The sequence below is a fragment of the Crocodylus siamensis genome, chromosome 5 (genome assembly GCF_052110815.1).
Source record: "Crocodylus siamensis isolate JL-2025a chromosome 5, ASM5211081v1, whole genome shotgun sequence".
NCBI lineage: Eukaryota > Metazoa > Chordata > Crocodylia > Crocodylidae > Crocodylus > Crocodylus siamensis.
In genome coordinates, this window is record NC_143399.1 from 55,283,464 (window position 1) to 55,299,108 (window position 15,645).

General features: G+C 40.5%; 1 protein-coding gene across 1 annotated transcript; it reads right to left on the bottom strand.

Annotated features, from left to right (window-relative positions):
* Positions 1-4,336: 4,336 nt before the first annotated feature.
* Positions 4,337-14,546, bottom strand: PTGS2 (prostaglandin-endoperoxide synthase 2). The gene is made up of 10 exons (XM_090048862.1): positions 14,160-14,546; positions 12,145-12,261; positions 11,856-11,999; positions 10,986-11,129; positions 10,460-10,641; positions 9,839-9,922; positions 9,338-9,584; positions 8,140-8,426; positions 7,426-7,573; positions 4,337-7,249 (listed from the first exon to the last, which is right to left on the bottom strand). Exons 1-10 carry the CDS (start codon positions 14,212-14,214, stop codon positions 6,840-6,842), a joined length of 1,818 nt encoding a protein of 605 aa, XP_089904988.1. The 5' UTR covers positions 14,215-14,546; the 3' UTR covers positions 4,337-6,839.
* Positions 14,547-15,645: the final 1,099 nt, after the last annotated feature.

Consider the following 15,645-nt stretch of genomic DNA (forward strand, 5'->3'; position numbering starts at 1 on the left):
ATGCAAGCATGCGCGCTTGCAGCAGCTCAAATAGAAGCAGTGCAAATTTGAGCTGGGGCTTTTTGCTTCAGTGCACGTGCTTGGACATGCACTTTGTTGCTGGGGAAAATTGTGCCATTTGGGCACAATAACCCTGTCTGGCTCCTCCCAGATCTTCAGCCAGGGGAATCTGGAGCCCGGGGCCAGGACCTGTGCTGGCCCCAGCAGTATAAAAAGCCACCCTGGCAAGTAGCTCAGGGCTACTAGCACTCAGGTTTCTGGGGCCCAGCCAATTGGTACCTGGGAACACTACCCTTGTGCCAGCTGGACTGCTGAAACAGCCCCGAGAATTCCCTGTACCCTCTACCCACTTCAGCAGTCTGGCTGTGGGGGCTGCTGCCTGGCTGTGACCTGCTGTGCACCTGCCAGACTCAGATGGGGACTGCAGAGCCAGTAGAGGCATCTGCCTCTCTGGGCCAGCTGCCAGTGGACTGTGGTTGCAGGGTTAACCTTTGTGCGGCACTACTGCCATCTGGGCCCCTGCCTGGCCATCTGGGCAGCTATCACCTGGAACATGTTCTGGGTGTGGTGGCCTGCTTTGAACTGTCAAAACATGTCCTCCTGGCCCCATTTGTCCAGGAGGTCAGCCACAGCCAGATGGGTCCAAGGTGCCAGCTCAGAGCAAGCAGGGTCCTGCCACTAGCTTCCCTAGCAGGAATTCTGGTGTTCCCTATTGGAAAACTGAAAAATCACCGATTAAAAAAAAATCCCAGAGTCATTCTGGAAAATACCCCCAAATCTATGTTTCTCCACAAGTACAACTATAAAGACAGAGAGCAAAACAGACACAGTGGTCAGATGTTTTATTGGTATATCTTACAGTATTAAAGCAAGTCTCTTACCATAACAATAAAGTGAACTCTAAATACATGTTTCATGAATTCATGAATACATGTTTTGCCGTCCTCCCACAGGGTGATGGCCCCCACACAAGAGGTTTGGCCCCCCAGAAAGGGGGTTCAACCTGCACACAAGTTATGCCCCCGAACAGGGTGTTTAACCCCAAAACAAGGGGTATAGCCCCCCAACAGGGGATTTAGCCCCCACACAAGGGGTACAGCCCCCCAACAGGGGCAAAATGGCCCCCACAGGGGCTACTGCCCACCTGGCCCCTTTCCCCCAACAGTTGCTGCAGCCCCCACAATGGCTGCCCCAACCAGCCCCACCCCAACTCCCCCAGACCCCCCCAATGCCTGCCCCACCCAGCCTCATCCCCCAACTTGCACCCTGAGGCCTCCATGGCTAACCCCACAACCCTAGGCACCATCACTTTAAAAAACCCCAGAAAACAACCAGAAAAAAATGGAAAAAAAAAGCCTCTGCCTCTGCCTGAGAAGCGGGGGTGGAGGAGGGGCTCTATATCCTCCTGGCAGAGCCCCTCTAGGCAGCAGACGGCAGCGGCAGGACAGCAGGGCCTGGGCTGGGGTCACTGGGGCTGTCACCCTGCTCTGCACTATGTGGGCGGGGCCCCAGTTAGCCAGAGGCAGCCAGACTACGGGTAACAGACTATGGGTATAGACTGTAGACTACAGACTACAGCCTGCTCTGGCTGGCCCCTCCCCCCTAATGGGGGGGGCCAGCCAGAGCAGGGGTCAGGGGCTCAGGGAGGCTGGCAGGGGGAGGGGATGGCTTCAGCAGGGGTCAGGGGCCTCGGGGGGCTGGCAGAGGTCGGGGGGCTGGGGGAGTGGGTGGAGTTGTTGGGAGTCCCCCCATAGCCTCTACCCCACTCCTCCAGCCCCCTTGACCCCTTCCTCGCTGGCATCAGAGCCCTGGTGGTGAAACATACAGCCTGGCCAGCCGTGTGTTTCAGCACCAGCATGAGGGCCAACCATAGAATGGCTCTGGCAGCAAAGCATGTCCATGGAGGACCCAGCCTCCAGTTACCTCAGGGCATGATCAGGGACTGTACCCTGCCCCAATTTTTTAAACATTTTTTTTTTTTTTGACTCCTGGATATCCAAGGGAACACTTTTTTTGTCCCCACATGTGCTTGTTGCCCTGCCTCAAAGGGGTTTGAGGCGGGACAAAAAACATGTGTGCACTCATGTGGACATGCCCATGAGGTTCAATCAGGACAAATGCAGTCCTGCACTTAGGATGGAAGAATCCCATGCACTTGTACAGGCTTAGGACCAACTGGCTAAACAGCAGATCTGCAGAAAAGGACTCCTTTTGGGCATTATCGTGGACAATAAGCTGGATATGGGCCAACAGTGTGCCCTGGTTACCAAGAAGGTTAACAGCATACTGGGTTGAGTTAGTCTGAGTGTTGTCAGCAGATTGAGAGAAGTAATTATTCCCTTCTATTCTACACTGGTGAGGCCACATCTGGAGTATTGTCTAGTTTTGGGTCCCCACTATAGAAAGGATGTGGACAAGTTGGAGACAGTCCAGCAGAAGACAACAAAAATGGTTAGGGAGCTGGGGCACATGACATATGAGGAGAGGCTAGGGGAACTGGGGTTATTTAGCCTGCAGAAGAGAAGATTGAGGGGGGATTTAGTAGCTGCCTTTAACTACCTGAAATGTGGTTCCAGAGAGTCTGGAGCTAGACTGTTTTTAGTGGTTACAGATAGTAGAAAAAGGACCAATGCTTTCAAGTTGCAGCAAGGGAGGTTTAAGTTGGATATTAGGAAAAACTTTCTCATTAGGTGGGTGGTAAAGCACTAGAATAGGTTACCTAGAGACGTGGTGGAATCTCCATTCTTGGAGGTTTTTAAGGCCCAGCTTGACAGGAATGATCTAGTTGGGGATGGTCCTCCTTTGAGCTGGGGGTTGGACTAGATGACCTCCTGATGTCCTTTCCAACCCTTATTTTCTATGATTCTGTGGATCTCTACCCTGATTCAAGCCTGTGTAAAACCAGGCAGAGCAAAAAAATATTTAAAAGCATTGGAAATAGTCTGAGGCCAAGTGTACAGTACTGCTAGCTGTACCATTATCAAAGTGGAGTATGCAATTTATACTGGCATAGCTTGGTGATATAATTTATTCCTCTGGTGTAAGATGAACTATCAAAGCAAAAACAGCTTTGCTTCTCTGACTGTATCTACAGTGCGGGCTTCAGCTAGCACAGCTGTGTTGATCAGGGCCATTTTCTACTCACGCCCCAGCCTGACTTCACTCTAGAGTGATGGCCTGGGTGTCAGTGAATCAGCCAAGATGGGTCCATAGCTTTCTGTGGCATGTGGCTTCCCCACATGTCCAGCACTTCTGAGACTTCTAGGGCTGAAAAGGGAAGGAGAGCATTCTAGTTTAAAGCACACATTACTGTGACTGTGTGGAAGTAGCCACACTGAGATGTGTTGGAGAGAGTTGGAGAGTCCAGCATAGGGCAACAGAAATTGTTAGGGGGCTAGGGCACATGGTATCTGAGGAGAAGCTGAGGGAACTGAGTTTATTTAGCCTACAGAGAAGAGTGAGGAAGGGTTTGATAGCAGCCTTCAACTACCTGAAGTTTGGTTCCAAAGAGGAAGGAGCTTGAGTTCCTTTTTCATACATGGTTGCAGAATAAGTAAATGCAAAAATACTGCAATTTCTGGACTGCTGAAATTGGATGCTCTCATCTCAGAGAGAGATGTTGTGTATTGTGTTCTGAACTGTAGTTAGCACAGCAAGACATTTCAAACCCAAGGTTACAGTCTTTCTACTGTAATAATAGTTCATCAGATAGCCCCAGAGACAGATGCGGAATAGACTAGTAAGAATGAACAAGTTCCTTGGATACCTTGTTGAGTGTCACCTTTGGTGGAATGTTTAGACCTTGAGGTCTTTTGATCTCAGTTGGACTAAGGAAGTAGATGATGGTTGGAGATATCATCTTTAACTACTTCTTGGTTCAAGCGTTATTCTTAAATTATGTTGATGACTATTTATACTTGATAAAAATCAATCCAGAATTTACTCTTTCCGTTGTTCCACACCTGACCCCTTTATATATTTTTTTGTTTTGCCATGTCTTCCCAGACCCCACAGAAAGGCTACTTGTTCTGCTGTTTCGTTCTACTCTTTATCCTTGTGTATGGGATAGAAATGTCTGAGAAATTATAATTGATATTTCTGGTTCCAAATATTTGTGACACATAATTTGCTAGGTTTTAAATTATCTTTATTACCAGTTGTCATGCAAAGTTAGAAGCTCTAGAACTTGTATTACTATAATTTTGAATTACCGATAAACGTCATAGTTTTTTCCATGTAAAGCTCTTGGTATGGAAAATAAAATAATATAATGTGTTATAGTGTGAAGGAACAAAAATAATTTGTTGCTTTAGAGAGTATCAGTCCACACCAGTAATATTTTCAAAAGATTTATTTTAAAAATTGAATTTTAACCATGTCCTTGCTATATAAAAATAAACCTAAAAAAATTGCATTGTTATAAAATATTAAATAAATAACCTAATTTTATACATAGGATCTCAACCTAATCATAGCCAGCAGGTCAGGCTGCACATAACCTGGACTCATTTAAAAACAATATTATCACACATACAAAATAGAATATGAACATGGTCTTTTCATAGAGCAGCTTAGAGGGACAGAAAACTCTACTACAGTAAATGCCAATAGTTACAGGCTAGATTAGATTCCAATTTATGATCTAGATAGAGCATAGTTTAAAAAATCCATTTTCTGATCTGTTTAACTTCTCAGATGAGTGAATAGCTTCAGTTTTATTAACATTTACAATTCTGAACATTGAAACAGTCAACATTTTTAAATACACAGTACACTCAGTACATTTAACAGGAAAAATAATAAAAATAAGAAATAAATATATTAATTTCTTCCCTTTTGTCCCCACACATGCATGAACCTTTCCAATTGTATAAATTAGTTTGTTGAATTACACCAATCACATTAGGATGGGTGAATTCTTCATTGTTGATAACTGAATTGAGAATTTACAAAGTGACTAGAAACTTAAAAAAAAGCAATTAAACTGTAGTAGTGCCATAATCATTACCACTTTCTTGATACCTTATGTCAAGGGGAGATTGTATCTTTTAGATATGAATTCCTGCCTGAAAATGTTTATGAAAATTGTTGGGCTTTAAAAAATTATTTAAATGTAATTCTGTTGTTCCAGCCTTTTATGGCTTGAATAACTATATTCTTTCCATTCTTAGAAAAATGATAGACCTGAAAAAGGGCACTTTGTGCCTCGAGGCCTGTCTAACTTGTTTTTTAGTGATCCATTTTACTGTATCAGCTGCATATGTATCACTAAAAAAAAGCCTTGCTTCTCTCTTTATTAAAAAATACTTTCTGCAGTTCCTTAAAAAAATACAACATACACAAACCACATTGTATGTAAAATCTAAAGTGCTACTATGAAATCTTGTGTAACTTGTTTCTCTGATTTATTTCTCATACAGGGCTACAAAGATTTCAGTGGGAGTTGGATTAGTACCACATACATAACCTATTGTGCTAGCTACAATATTTTATTTAAGACTGAAATACAGATTATAAGCTTTTGTTTATAAGATACTATATAAAACATTTCCATGGCTTTCAATGTGTAAGTGAGGCTATGGAGCCTCAGTACACTACTGTAATATACTTGAGCTAGTTTCAAATTTGGGTAGCAGTAATAACATAGCTTGGCCAGCACAAAGCTGAGTGTGGGGAAATCATGTGAATAGGCTTCTCAACTTCTCAGAAGCTTTTTTGATGGGCACTATGTTGTCCTGACTACTATGATATCAGTACATGAACTCACTAGTTAGGTTGACAATGTTGATACATCCACAGTTAAGGCTATACTTTTGTTTCTTTTAGTCCTTAAATGATATATAGATGGTTTACATGAGAAATTATACCCGGTTTTCTAAAATATAGATCAAAATTACTTGATACCACATTGGCTAGAAAACTGCATATGTGAAAAAAATGTAGACTCTGTTAAAGGCTTTCAAAATCTTTTGATTCTTTCTACGTATCTTAAGCTTTCAAAAGAATTTTTTTTTTTTTTTTTTTTTTTTATAAAACACCTATCAGAATACAAATGCCCTGTTATACCAGGTTAGCAAACAATGAACCTTAAGTAATCAGCAGCAATAGCTAGTCATCCCTTTGACCTATGTAGTACAAGTTAAAAAAACTTGGACTGTGGCCTAAACACAAATTATGTTGATTTTTTAAATATTTATTAGTGAAATGTAAAAGCATAAGTTTAAACATAAAAAGGCCAAAAAGGAAAGTTAAGGCTCTTCATTTATATACAGCAACTGTGACTGAGAGGTAGTATTCATGAGAAACTTAACTATCTCATTTCCTGACTTTACAGGAAATAATTAACAGTTATTTTAAATGTTTTAACCCATTTTTAACTATTAAAATATTTTTTACATTAATTTACTAGTGATAGGACTGAAAAACAGTACTAAAATGGGCACTTTTCATTGATCACATTATTTTGTATGTTTTGCTTGAGAATTAATTTTCAAGTTAAAATTTGATAACTGTTGATAATGTAAATTGTGATTGTAGTGTTATGGAACCCATTAAAAAAAAACCAGTATAGTTACAGTCAAGTATTGAAGCAAAACAAAAGTAGAAATTTGGTTCTCATTAAATCCATTTTGGAATACATAGTTCTGTTACAGAAGACATTAAAAAAGGGATCTAATACCACAAAGCTCAGTGTTCTTCCTTTTATCAATGGATCCCTTACCTGAGTAACTCATCTAGGGTGATACCCAAAGTATAGAAAATGCATTAGTTTGGTTTTGTATAAAGATATAAATATAATAATTTACAAAATTACTTAAATAAATAAATAGGTGGATAGTCTATAATTCCGCAGATCTTTCTTTCAGTAGTAATGTGGGGTTGATATCATCTATTGCTGAGTTTGAGGTACTGACATTAATTGTTGCTGCTTCAGTGGATTCAGGGTTTAGGACATGAAAAGCTGTAAAGGGACAACCCTTTACATTGTTGCAGACAAGTTTTTGCAGGGAGGCAGTGTTGACTATTTCAAAGCCTACTCTTCCACCAAAAGTGCTAGGCTTCCAGTACTCAGGAGAGCAGATAGCATTTCCCATCAGGCCTTTCAACGAGAATGGTGCTCCAAGCTCTACCATGGTCTCACCAAAGATGGCTCCTGGACGGGGCTTTTCCACCAACAGACCAGGATACAGCTCCATAGCATCAATGTCTCCATAAAGCTCTTCCAATTCGGCTGCCATTTCTTTTTCTCCTAAAATATTAACAAACAGAACAGTAAAAGGTAACATTTCCAAATAATACCCTGTGTTTTAACTCTACTTCCTATTATAACTCATGTTTATATATACTTGGAAATCGTAACCTGTCCTTCTGTCAGCCATTTGAAAGAAAAAACATCTTCTGTTTCTTAAAGAAAATAGCTCTTACCTGTAAGTTCCTCAAATGATTTAAAGGGTTTCATGAGGAAGTGTTTCCGGTATTCATTCAAGGATTGGTATCTCATCTGTCTGCTTTGGTCAATTGATGCCTTGGCAACTTTCTGTACTGCAGCAGGAACGTTTTTACCTCCAGCAACCTATTAAAACAAAGAATGCAAAGAATAAGAAAGCTAAGAAAACTCACCACAATATATATTGCCTGCTTAAAGTTAGGTGGAATCCTGCATGGCTTCCTCCAGTAACATTTTAATTGACATGAATAGGAATTACCCTAAACAAGGAACTGGTACGTTACTAGTGCTTTTAGTGCTACCATTTTTATTAACTGTGTGGGAGTAGCATAGCCATAGCACAGCACAGCTCATGATCTATTGCACTGAATATCTGATGTAGAAAGTGCATCTTGCTACGATGGGTATACTTGTTGAGAGAGGTTGTTAGCCATGTTAGTCTGAAGTTAGTCAGAAGGCAGAGTAGCTATGCACCTTTACAGACTAATTAAAGAAGATATATACATGGAGCACAAGCTTTGATGAACCAAAGTTCACTTCATTATTGTGTACATATCCTTTTCACAGAAGAACCCCTTGCCCCAAGTAATCTCCCCATCCTCTGAGCATGATTTGAAGTCAGTGAGTTACAATAACTTGCACAGAATATGCAAGGACTGACAATCGACTAATTAGGAAGGGAGAATATTTACCCTGCCAGCAATTTGCTTGGAGAAGGATTTCACCATGTGGGAAAGGCCATGCTCCAGCATTATGGAGTTGTTGTAAAGAAACTGCTGGAATGTGTATTCCTGGTCATGTATCTGGAAAGTGTCAGGTAGAAGTGGGTGCCAGTGGTACAGAGTGTTGAATTCAGCTGCAATTCTGTTCTGGTACTGAAACTTTTGGTTAAACAGAAGCTCAGGATCAAACTTCAGCTTGAAATGGTAGCCGCTCAAGTGTTGCACATAGTCTTCAATAACAATCTTGATGGTCTCCCCTGTAAGTTCAATGAGATATTAAAGAAAATTGGTATCACTTTGATTTAACTGAGTAATTCTGAATTTTCAGACTTCAGTCTGAGAAGACATAAAAATGACAATATAAAAATGACCAACCACTTTTCTAAACTATATATACTTTGGGGGAGGTGATGGCTGCAAATACAGCATAAAATTTTGTCATTTCTTATTAAAAAAATCCAATGAGATTTAAGTACAAAAAAGCTGGAAAAGTCTCTTTTAGAAGCTGATTTTTCTATACTTATCTACAGTTTCCTTTAACAGAAAGATAATATGCCAATAATACTGCACAGAACTTAGCATCATCTTGCATTCTCAGTTTGGGTAAGAACTACGTATTTTTCCCAAGTAGATGTGCATCAGCAATAACATGGAAAGGAAAAGAAACTTGATACAGATCTTTTATCTATTGTGTCGGTGCATTATTTTTTCAGGAACTTCCTAAATTTAATGAAGGTTAAACTGTAAATGAACTAAGATCCAAGGGGAGGGAAAGAAAAATGCTATTTTTTTGGGCCAGCAGGCCAAGAAGTCTCAGAACAATGAATCAGGATATTTATTTAAGAGTACAGGTAAAATTTATTTTCTTAACAAATTTTCTGAAGCTGATGGCAGGTACAAAAAAAACCTCCTAGGTTATTGTAATGTGTTTATTATTTTCTGTTTTGTAAGTGTAATACTGTAAGAAAGAAAGAAAAAGGATAGAATAATGCCTACTGGCTAACAATCTGGGTGCCTAACAAGACACCCATCCTCTGAGAAATCATATATCTTCAGAGTGTCTTAAGTAGTCAACTGAGATGCCCAACAACACTTCTAGAAGAGTAGCACCTTGAAGCTGAGCACTGCATTTGTATAAAGTGAAGTAAGTTCATTTCTTTTTACTCACCTATCAATATGAGTCTGGTAGTTTGGAATAACCGTTCATCATCCCATTCTGGATGCTCCTGCTTAAGGATGTCACAGACCCGGTTGTGCTCCCTGAGCCATATAGTAGCATACATCATTAAACCTGGGACCAGACCAAACACTTCCTGTCCTACAGAGAATCGTAGGTGCTCAGGAACATGAGGAGGATATAGCATTTCTGCTTCAGTATCCTTCACTATTGGAGGGTACATTTCTCCACCAATCATCTACAATTAAGGAAAAAAACAAACAAAAACAAAGCTAAGAATACTAATTACAAAACATATATTGGTCCTACAGTTTTCAGACTGCAAATCAAATACTGCCTTAGCACAAATGGGTGCTTCTTTCACTAGAACCAATGGGGACTCTCTGGCATCATGGCTGCATTGGACAGTTTTAGGCTTTATACTAGTAGATGCTAGTTCTAAAATTAATTTGCTTTCCTATTGGACAGTTGGAATTTTAAAGTATAGCATACCTGATACTTTAGCTTCCCATCTTTACGAAGCCTGAGTTTAAGCTGTCTGTCCAAAGTCTCTCCATAGACATGGTTCAAATCAACCTATAAAATAAAAAGCATTTGGAACATGAGGTCAAGTTAAAAATCTGGTTATTTTAGAACATATCCAACTCCTGTTGAAGTCAGTAGGAGTTGTGCCACTAGACGTTTGCATGTCAAGTTATACTATACATTTCATATAGTGAGCTTTCCATCAGCAAAGTCTCTTAAAAGAGCAAGATGTAACATCACACAGTACTGTAAAGATGCTGCATAGCTGACAGATACAGCTATAACATTAAATAAAATAACAGCACACACACACACAAACATCCTAGGAAGGCTTACTACATTGGAATAGATTTGTGTGAGAACTCATGTTTACAAAGCAGCTTGTGCAGATAAGGAGATTTTTAATTGATCAATTTAGGCTTTGATCCTGCAATCCTGACCCCATAGAACTGAATGGAAGTTTTGTCTGGATCCTGTTTCAGGTATCATGATGTTTGTGTAAACTCCCCACGCACAAAAAGATATTACTGTCACTATAGAGGCCGATTAGTTTTCAGTTCAAGTCAAGTCAAAGCTTTGTGAGCTTACCCCATGCCCAAGGGCTTTTGTGAAGGCTGGTCCTTTGTGGTGATCAGTCTTAAAGAATTGGTGGGTGAAGTGTTGAGCAAAGAATGTGAACATAATATTTGTGCTTTGCGGATCTGGAATAAATTTTTTCCTCAGCAGAAACTTCTCCACCACTGACTTGGAATCCGGGAGTTCCTTTTTACCTGTGATTAAAAAAAAAAATCACATCAGTTTACTTCCCTTTCTACATTTAGAAAAAACAAGACTTTAAACCTCCCCCCCATATAATTTCTTCTTTAAATAAAGAGCCTACTGCATATGAAAATAGAGGCAGATCACTGTAGCCATTTGCTTAAAAAAAATCTAATTTCCCCTAGACTGAATCTATACATCCAATATGCAGCCATTTTACAATATACCATGGCTGATTTCAGGGTAAATAGCCACATGAAATTACTTTGTTGGAAAATATGTTCAAAAAAAGGAAAGATAAATGGATTCCTTCCTTCTCCAAAACTGATGGTCAGAAACCTATTTTATTCCTTACCTTTAACACCCATGGGTGTAGGGCAGTCTCGTGCTACTGGTGGAAGGGCTCTTGTATAATAGGAAAGGTTGGAAAAGGCTTCCCAGCTTTTGTAACCATATTCACTATTGTATGTTGGGGGACTGTCAATCAAATGTGACCTTGCTAAAAAACAAACAAAAAAAAAGAAACCCCCCAAAATTAGTACTTGTTTTAAAACATTATATATTACTTAATAAATTAGCTATAGGGCAAAATCTGCCCATAGTGTTTTTAAACCAATTAATTTGAATAAGGTTATTCAAATTTGTGAGGTTAAAAAGGTTTGTGCATATTTAACAGCGGAGATAAAGACAAACACCACATTCAGATAGAAATTCTGGCAGAAGTCTCTGGTGTTGGGAAGGTAGGTTTATGTTCAGACCATCACAGAAATAAGGAGCAGCTTTGGCTTACCAATGTGAAGCTTAACTTCTCCCAAATTTTGAAGTATGTGGAGATTCAAGATTTTCCTTAACATAACTTTAGTTTTGTACTTTTTGTTGTTTAAATCTTAAAAATAAGTAACTGTACGCTAACATATATTTGAATCATCATATTAAAATTAGACAGCTGAACAAATTATATATGCTTTAAAAATATGTCCAGCTGCTTGTTTCGCATTTTCAAAAAAAGAATAATTTTGATCATAGTAGATTCTCTCTCATTGCTTTTCCTATTTTCAGTTGTTTTGTCTCTGGTTTACATTTTTCTCCAATCCAGAAGTTTTTATATACCACATATGAGGTGTATACAAATGTGTGCACATATGCTACGATCAGAACAACCCTTGAAAATCCTAATATAAACTTCTATTACTGAAGAATAATGGTATGAAGAGAACATACTTACATGTCAATACATATCGCATGATGGCATCACGTAAGAAAGGAATGTTGTTTATAATATTCCAGACTCCCTTGAAGTGTGTGAGGATGTAGTGGACAGTGTTAGGAGTAGGCTTCAATGTGATTTTCAACCAGGTAAAGAATTCGGCTGTTAACATTGGGGAAAAAGAAGAACATTGTAAATTAGTTATGAAAGTAATATGCAAATCTGAAAGTAAAGTACTGAAATGTTCTTCTGCAGCTTTTCTTGTTTATTATTGTTAATCATAAAAACATAACTCTGAGATACTTACGTGTAGCACAGTTTTCCCCATAGTACCCGGTCCTTGTGCAGTCACATTCGTATTTGTCAAAGCCTGTTGTCAAACAAACTCCTCTGTTCTGACATGGATTTGAGCAGCAAGGATTAGCTATAATGGAATGGAGAGTACTATTAATTGTTTTCATCTCACCAAAAAATCTTTAGTCAATTTTCTGAGGAATAGTAGATAGTTGTTAGTAATTCACATAGTGCAGTTCTTTAGCTGGCAATTCGGAGAAGATAGTAAGTTAAATAATTGAGATAGGCATGTTTGGTGCTCTTTATAACCACTTCAGAGAGAGATAAAGTAGTATTATTGCCAATTTAGGGACTGGAAAAAGTAGTTTAAATGAATGGCCATAGTGATTTAACATTTTAATTTGGACATGGTCACAGTTCCAGAATTATAGCTTTCCTATCATGGATACTTCTGCCATACAGGGTTTCCAATATGTATGGCCATATTGTCTCTCATCTTACACTTATGGCACAAATCTCTGGATTACAAGTGTATGGAGCAGGGACTTTTTGTTTGGCTGTGCAGTGCTAGCACATTAGGGTTCTGGTTCAGGCTAGGGCTTCCACATTATACAAATAAGTACTGATATCTCTAATTCTCTACTAGTTCCTCTTTCAGTTGTTAATATAACTTCCAGTGTTTATATTGGTTTATGCTTTGCTCATCAGCTGAATAACACAGAGCTGGGCCCCTTGTAGGTTCATAGATTCCAGGGTCAGAAGGGACCTCAGTGGGCCATTTAGTCCGACCCTCTACCCCTGGCAGGCAAGAAAAGGGTCACCAAACCTGGGATCATGTGATCCCAGCCAGGTGCCTGTCTAGTCTCCTCTTGAAGACCCCCAAGGATGGGGCAAGCACCACCTCCCTTGGAAGCCCATTCCAGATCCTAGCAACGCTGACCGTGAAGAACTTTTTTCTAATGTCCACTCTAAAGCTACTCTCCAGTAGCTTATGGCCATTGTTCCTTGTTGTACCAGGGGATGCCCTGGTAAACAGAGTGCCGCCTATTTCATATTGCGCCCCCTTATGAATTTGTATGCCGCCACAAGGTCCCCCTCCCAGCCTTCTCTTGGAGAGGCTGAAGAGGTTAAGGTCTCTTAGCCTTTCCTCATAGGGCCTTCCCTGCAGGCCTTTAATCAGATGAGTGGCTCTTCTTTGGACCCCCTCCAGGGTGTCCGCATCCCACTTGAACTGCGGCGTCCAGAACTGGACAAAGTACTCATATATTAGTAAAGTGTCTGCTTTAACTGGAGACAAAGGTGGATCATGCCGTGAGGATGTACCACACCACCTGCACCTCTCCTTTTTGAAATCCTTGATCTGCCTGTGTGTGTGTACATACACATATATATATCCTTGATCTGCCCGTGTGTGTGTACACCCCTGTGTGTGTACATGCATATATTATATACACATATACACGTGTACTTGTGGGCATATATAAATATAGAAACATCTGTATTTGATGTATAACATGCAATATGATAGTCTATAGATCTAGAGGGTCTGGAGGAAACACAGGTCACATTTACTACAGGAAATTCAGGTATTTGATACAGAACATGCAATATGACGGTCTATAGATGTGGAGGATATAGATCTAGAGGCAACGCAGACCACATTTACTGCAGCGATTTCAGGCATTTGATATATGCAATATGCCAGTCTCTAGACCTGGAGGATATAGATCTAGAAAAGACACAGACCACATTTTACTACAGGAAATGCAGATATTACAATTGCATGCTCCACATCAAATACCTGGATTTCCTGTAGTAAATGCCATCTGTGTTTCCTCTAGACCTATAGCCCGTGATGTAGCAGGTGGTGTCTAGATCTGGAGGAAACGCAGACGAGGGTTATTCAGAGAGAGTCCTTGGAGGTGCCCTGGCAGCAAGAGCCAGAGGCAGAGACAAGCGAAGCCCCGAGGTCCGGATCTCGAGAGGAGGCACCAGCCGGAGGGAGAGGCTGGAGGCTGCGGGACTCACCTGCGCGGCCGGAGGCCAGGACGAGCGCGATCAGGGACGCACAGAGCAGGATCATAGCGCAGGGGCTGCCCGGGGAGTCGGTGCGCGCTGCAGACGGCTGTGTCCTCGGCTCGGGATGCTGCGGCTCGGCAGGCTGGTGTGGCCCCGCTTCGTTCCCCTTCCTATTTATGGCCCGCAAGGAGTGACGCGCGAATGCCCCCCAGCAGATGGGGAAATTCCGGCTACAGACGTGAGCCGCGAAGCTGGCCTACCCGCTTCTGCCGCTGCGCAGTGCTCCCGAGCGCCGCCCCGGCCGAGCCCCCGCAGGCGCCCTCCCCTCCCCCTGCCCCGAGCAACGCGGCACGTCAACGGCGGCGGCGGCAGCAAGAGCGGGGAGGGGACTAGTCAGAAGACTAATCCGAATAACAGGGTGCTAATAACTGGTTATTAAAAGCAACGCCAAGGAAACTGAACAACTCCACCAATATTGTTATTCTTGCTAGGGTGAAGAGCAGTTAGTCATTTTATTTGTGATGACCTATTGATTGTATTCGTTGTCGTGATTAGTTGTTGTTGTTACTATCGGGCTGATTAGCAACACCAGTCACAACAGGCAGCAAGAATACAACCATACGGGTAGTCTCGTCGTGCTTCTCAACAGGAGCAGGGACCGCCAAGGGTGATCTTGTTACTCTGGCCAGCACCAGCAAGAATAAACAACAGCACCACCAATATTGTTCTTAGTTATAATTATTAGTTATTAAATTTATTAGCCGTTAGTTATTAATGTTAGTATTAGCATTGTCGGCAACACCAATAATAACAAGAATAACCGTATGGTTTTGTTGTTGTTATCAGCAACAGCAACTAACAACAACTACAACACTAATATTGTTATTATTGTTGCTAGTATAAAATTATTAGTTATTCATTTTATTAGCTATTAGTTATAATTGTTAGTATTATCACCAACAACAGTAGTAACTAATAAAGATAACAAAATCAGACTCTTATTCTTGTTACTATCAACAGCAACAATTAACAACAATATTTTTGTCAGCAGCAACAACAATAAACAACAGCAACACTAAGATTGTTATTGTTAGTATAATGATTTGTTATTAATTCTATTAGCTATTATTATTGTTAGTATTAGTATTATCAGCAACAACAGTAATAACTAATAACAATAACAAAGCCATATGGTTATTCTTATTAACAGGAACAATTAACAATATTATTGTCAGCAACAGCAATAATAATAATACCAGCAATAATGATAATGGTAACAATAGGCAGCTACATCAAACCTTATGTCCCATGCCAGTGAAAACTTGGCTTCTCTATTTTCCTGCCCCTGCAATTTCCTGAAAAATTGCATGTTATAAGAAAGCATTATTAAAAGCAGGCCACATAGTACCTGCTAAATATGGCATTCCTTTTGGAAGGACTTCCCCCACCTCAGCTCAAATAGAGCATGATCTTCTCCCTCCCCCCCGCCAACTAA

What these genes read in the sequence shown, in the direction of transcription:
- PTGS2 (XM_090048862.1), bottom strand. Translation starts at nt 14,214, where the DNA reads ATGATCCTGCTCTGTGCGTCCCTGATCGCGCTCGTCCTGGCCTCCGGC. An exon ending in TGGGGAAAACTGTGCTACAC is followed by an intron (nt 12,000 to 12,144) that starts GTAAGTATCTCA and finishes CAATGTTAACAG; the next exon opens with CCGAATTCTTTACCTGGTTG. An exon ending in CCAAGCAAATTGCTGGCAGG is followed by an intron (nt 7,574 to 8,139) that starts GTAAATATTCTC and finishes TTGTTTTAATAG; the next exon opens with GTTGCTGGAGGTAAAAACGT.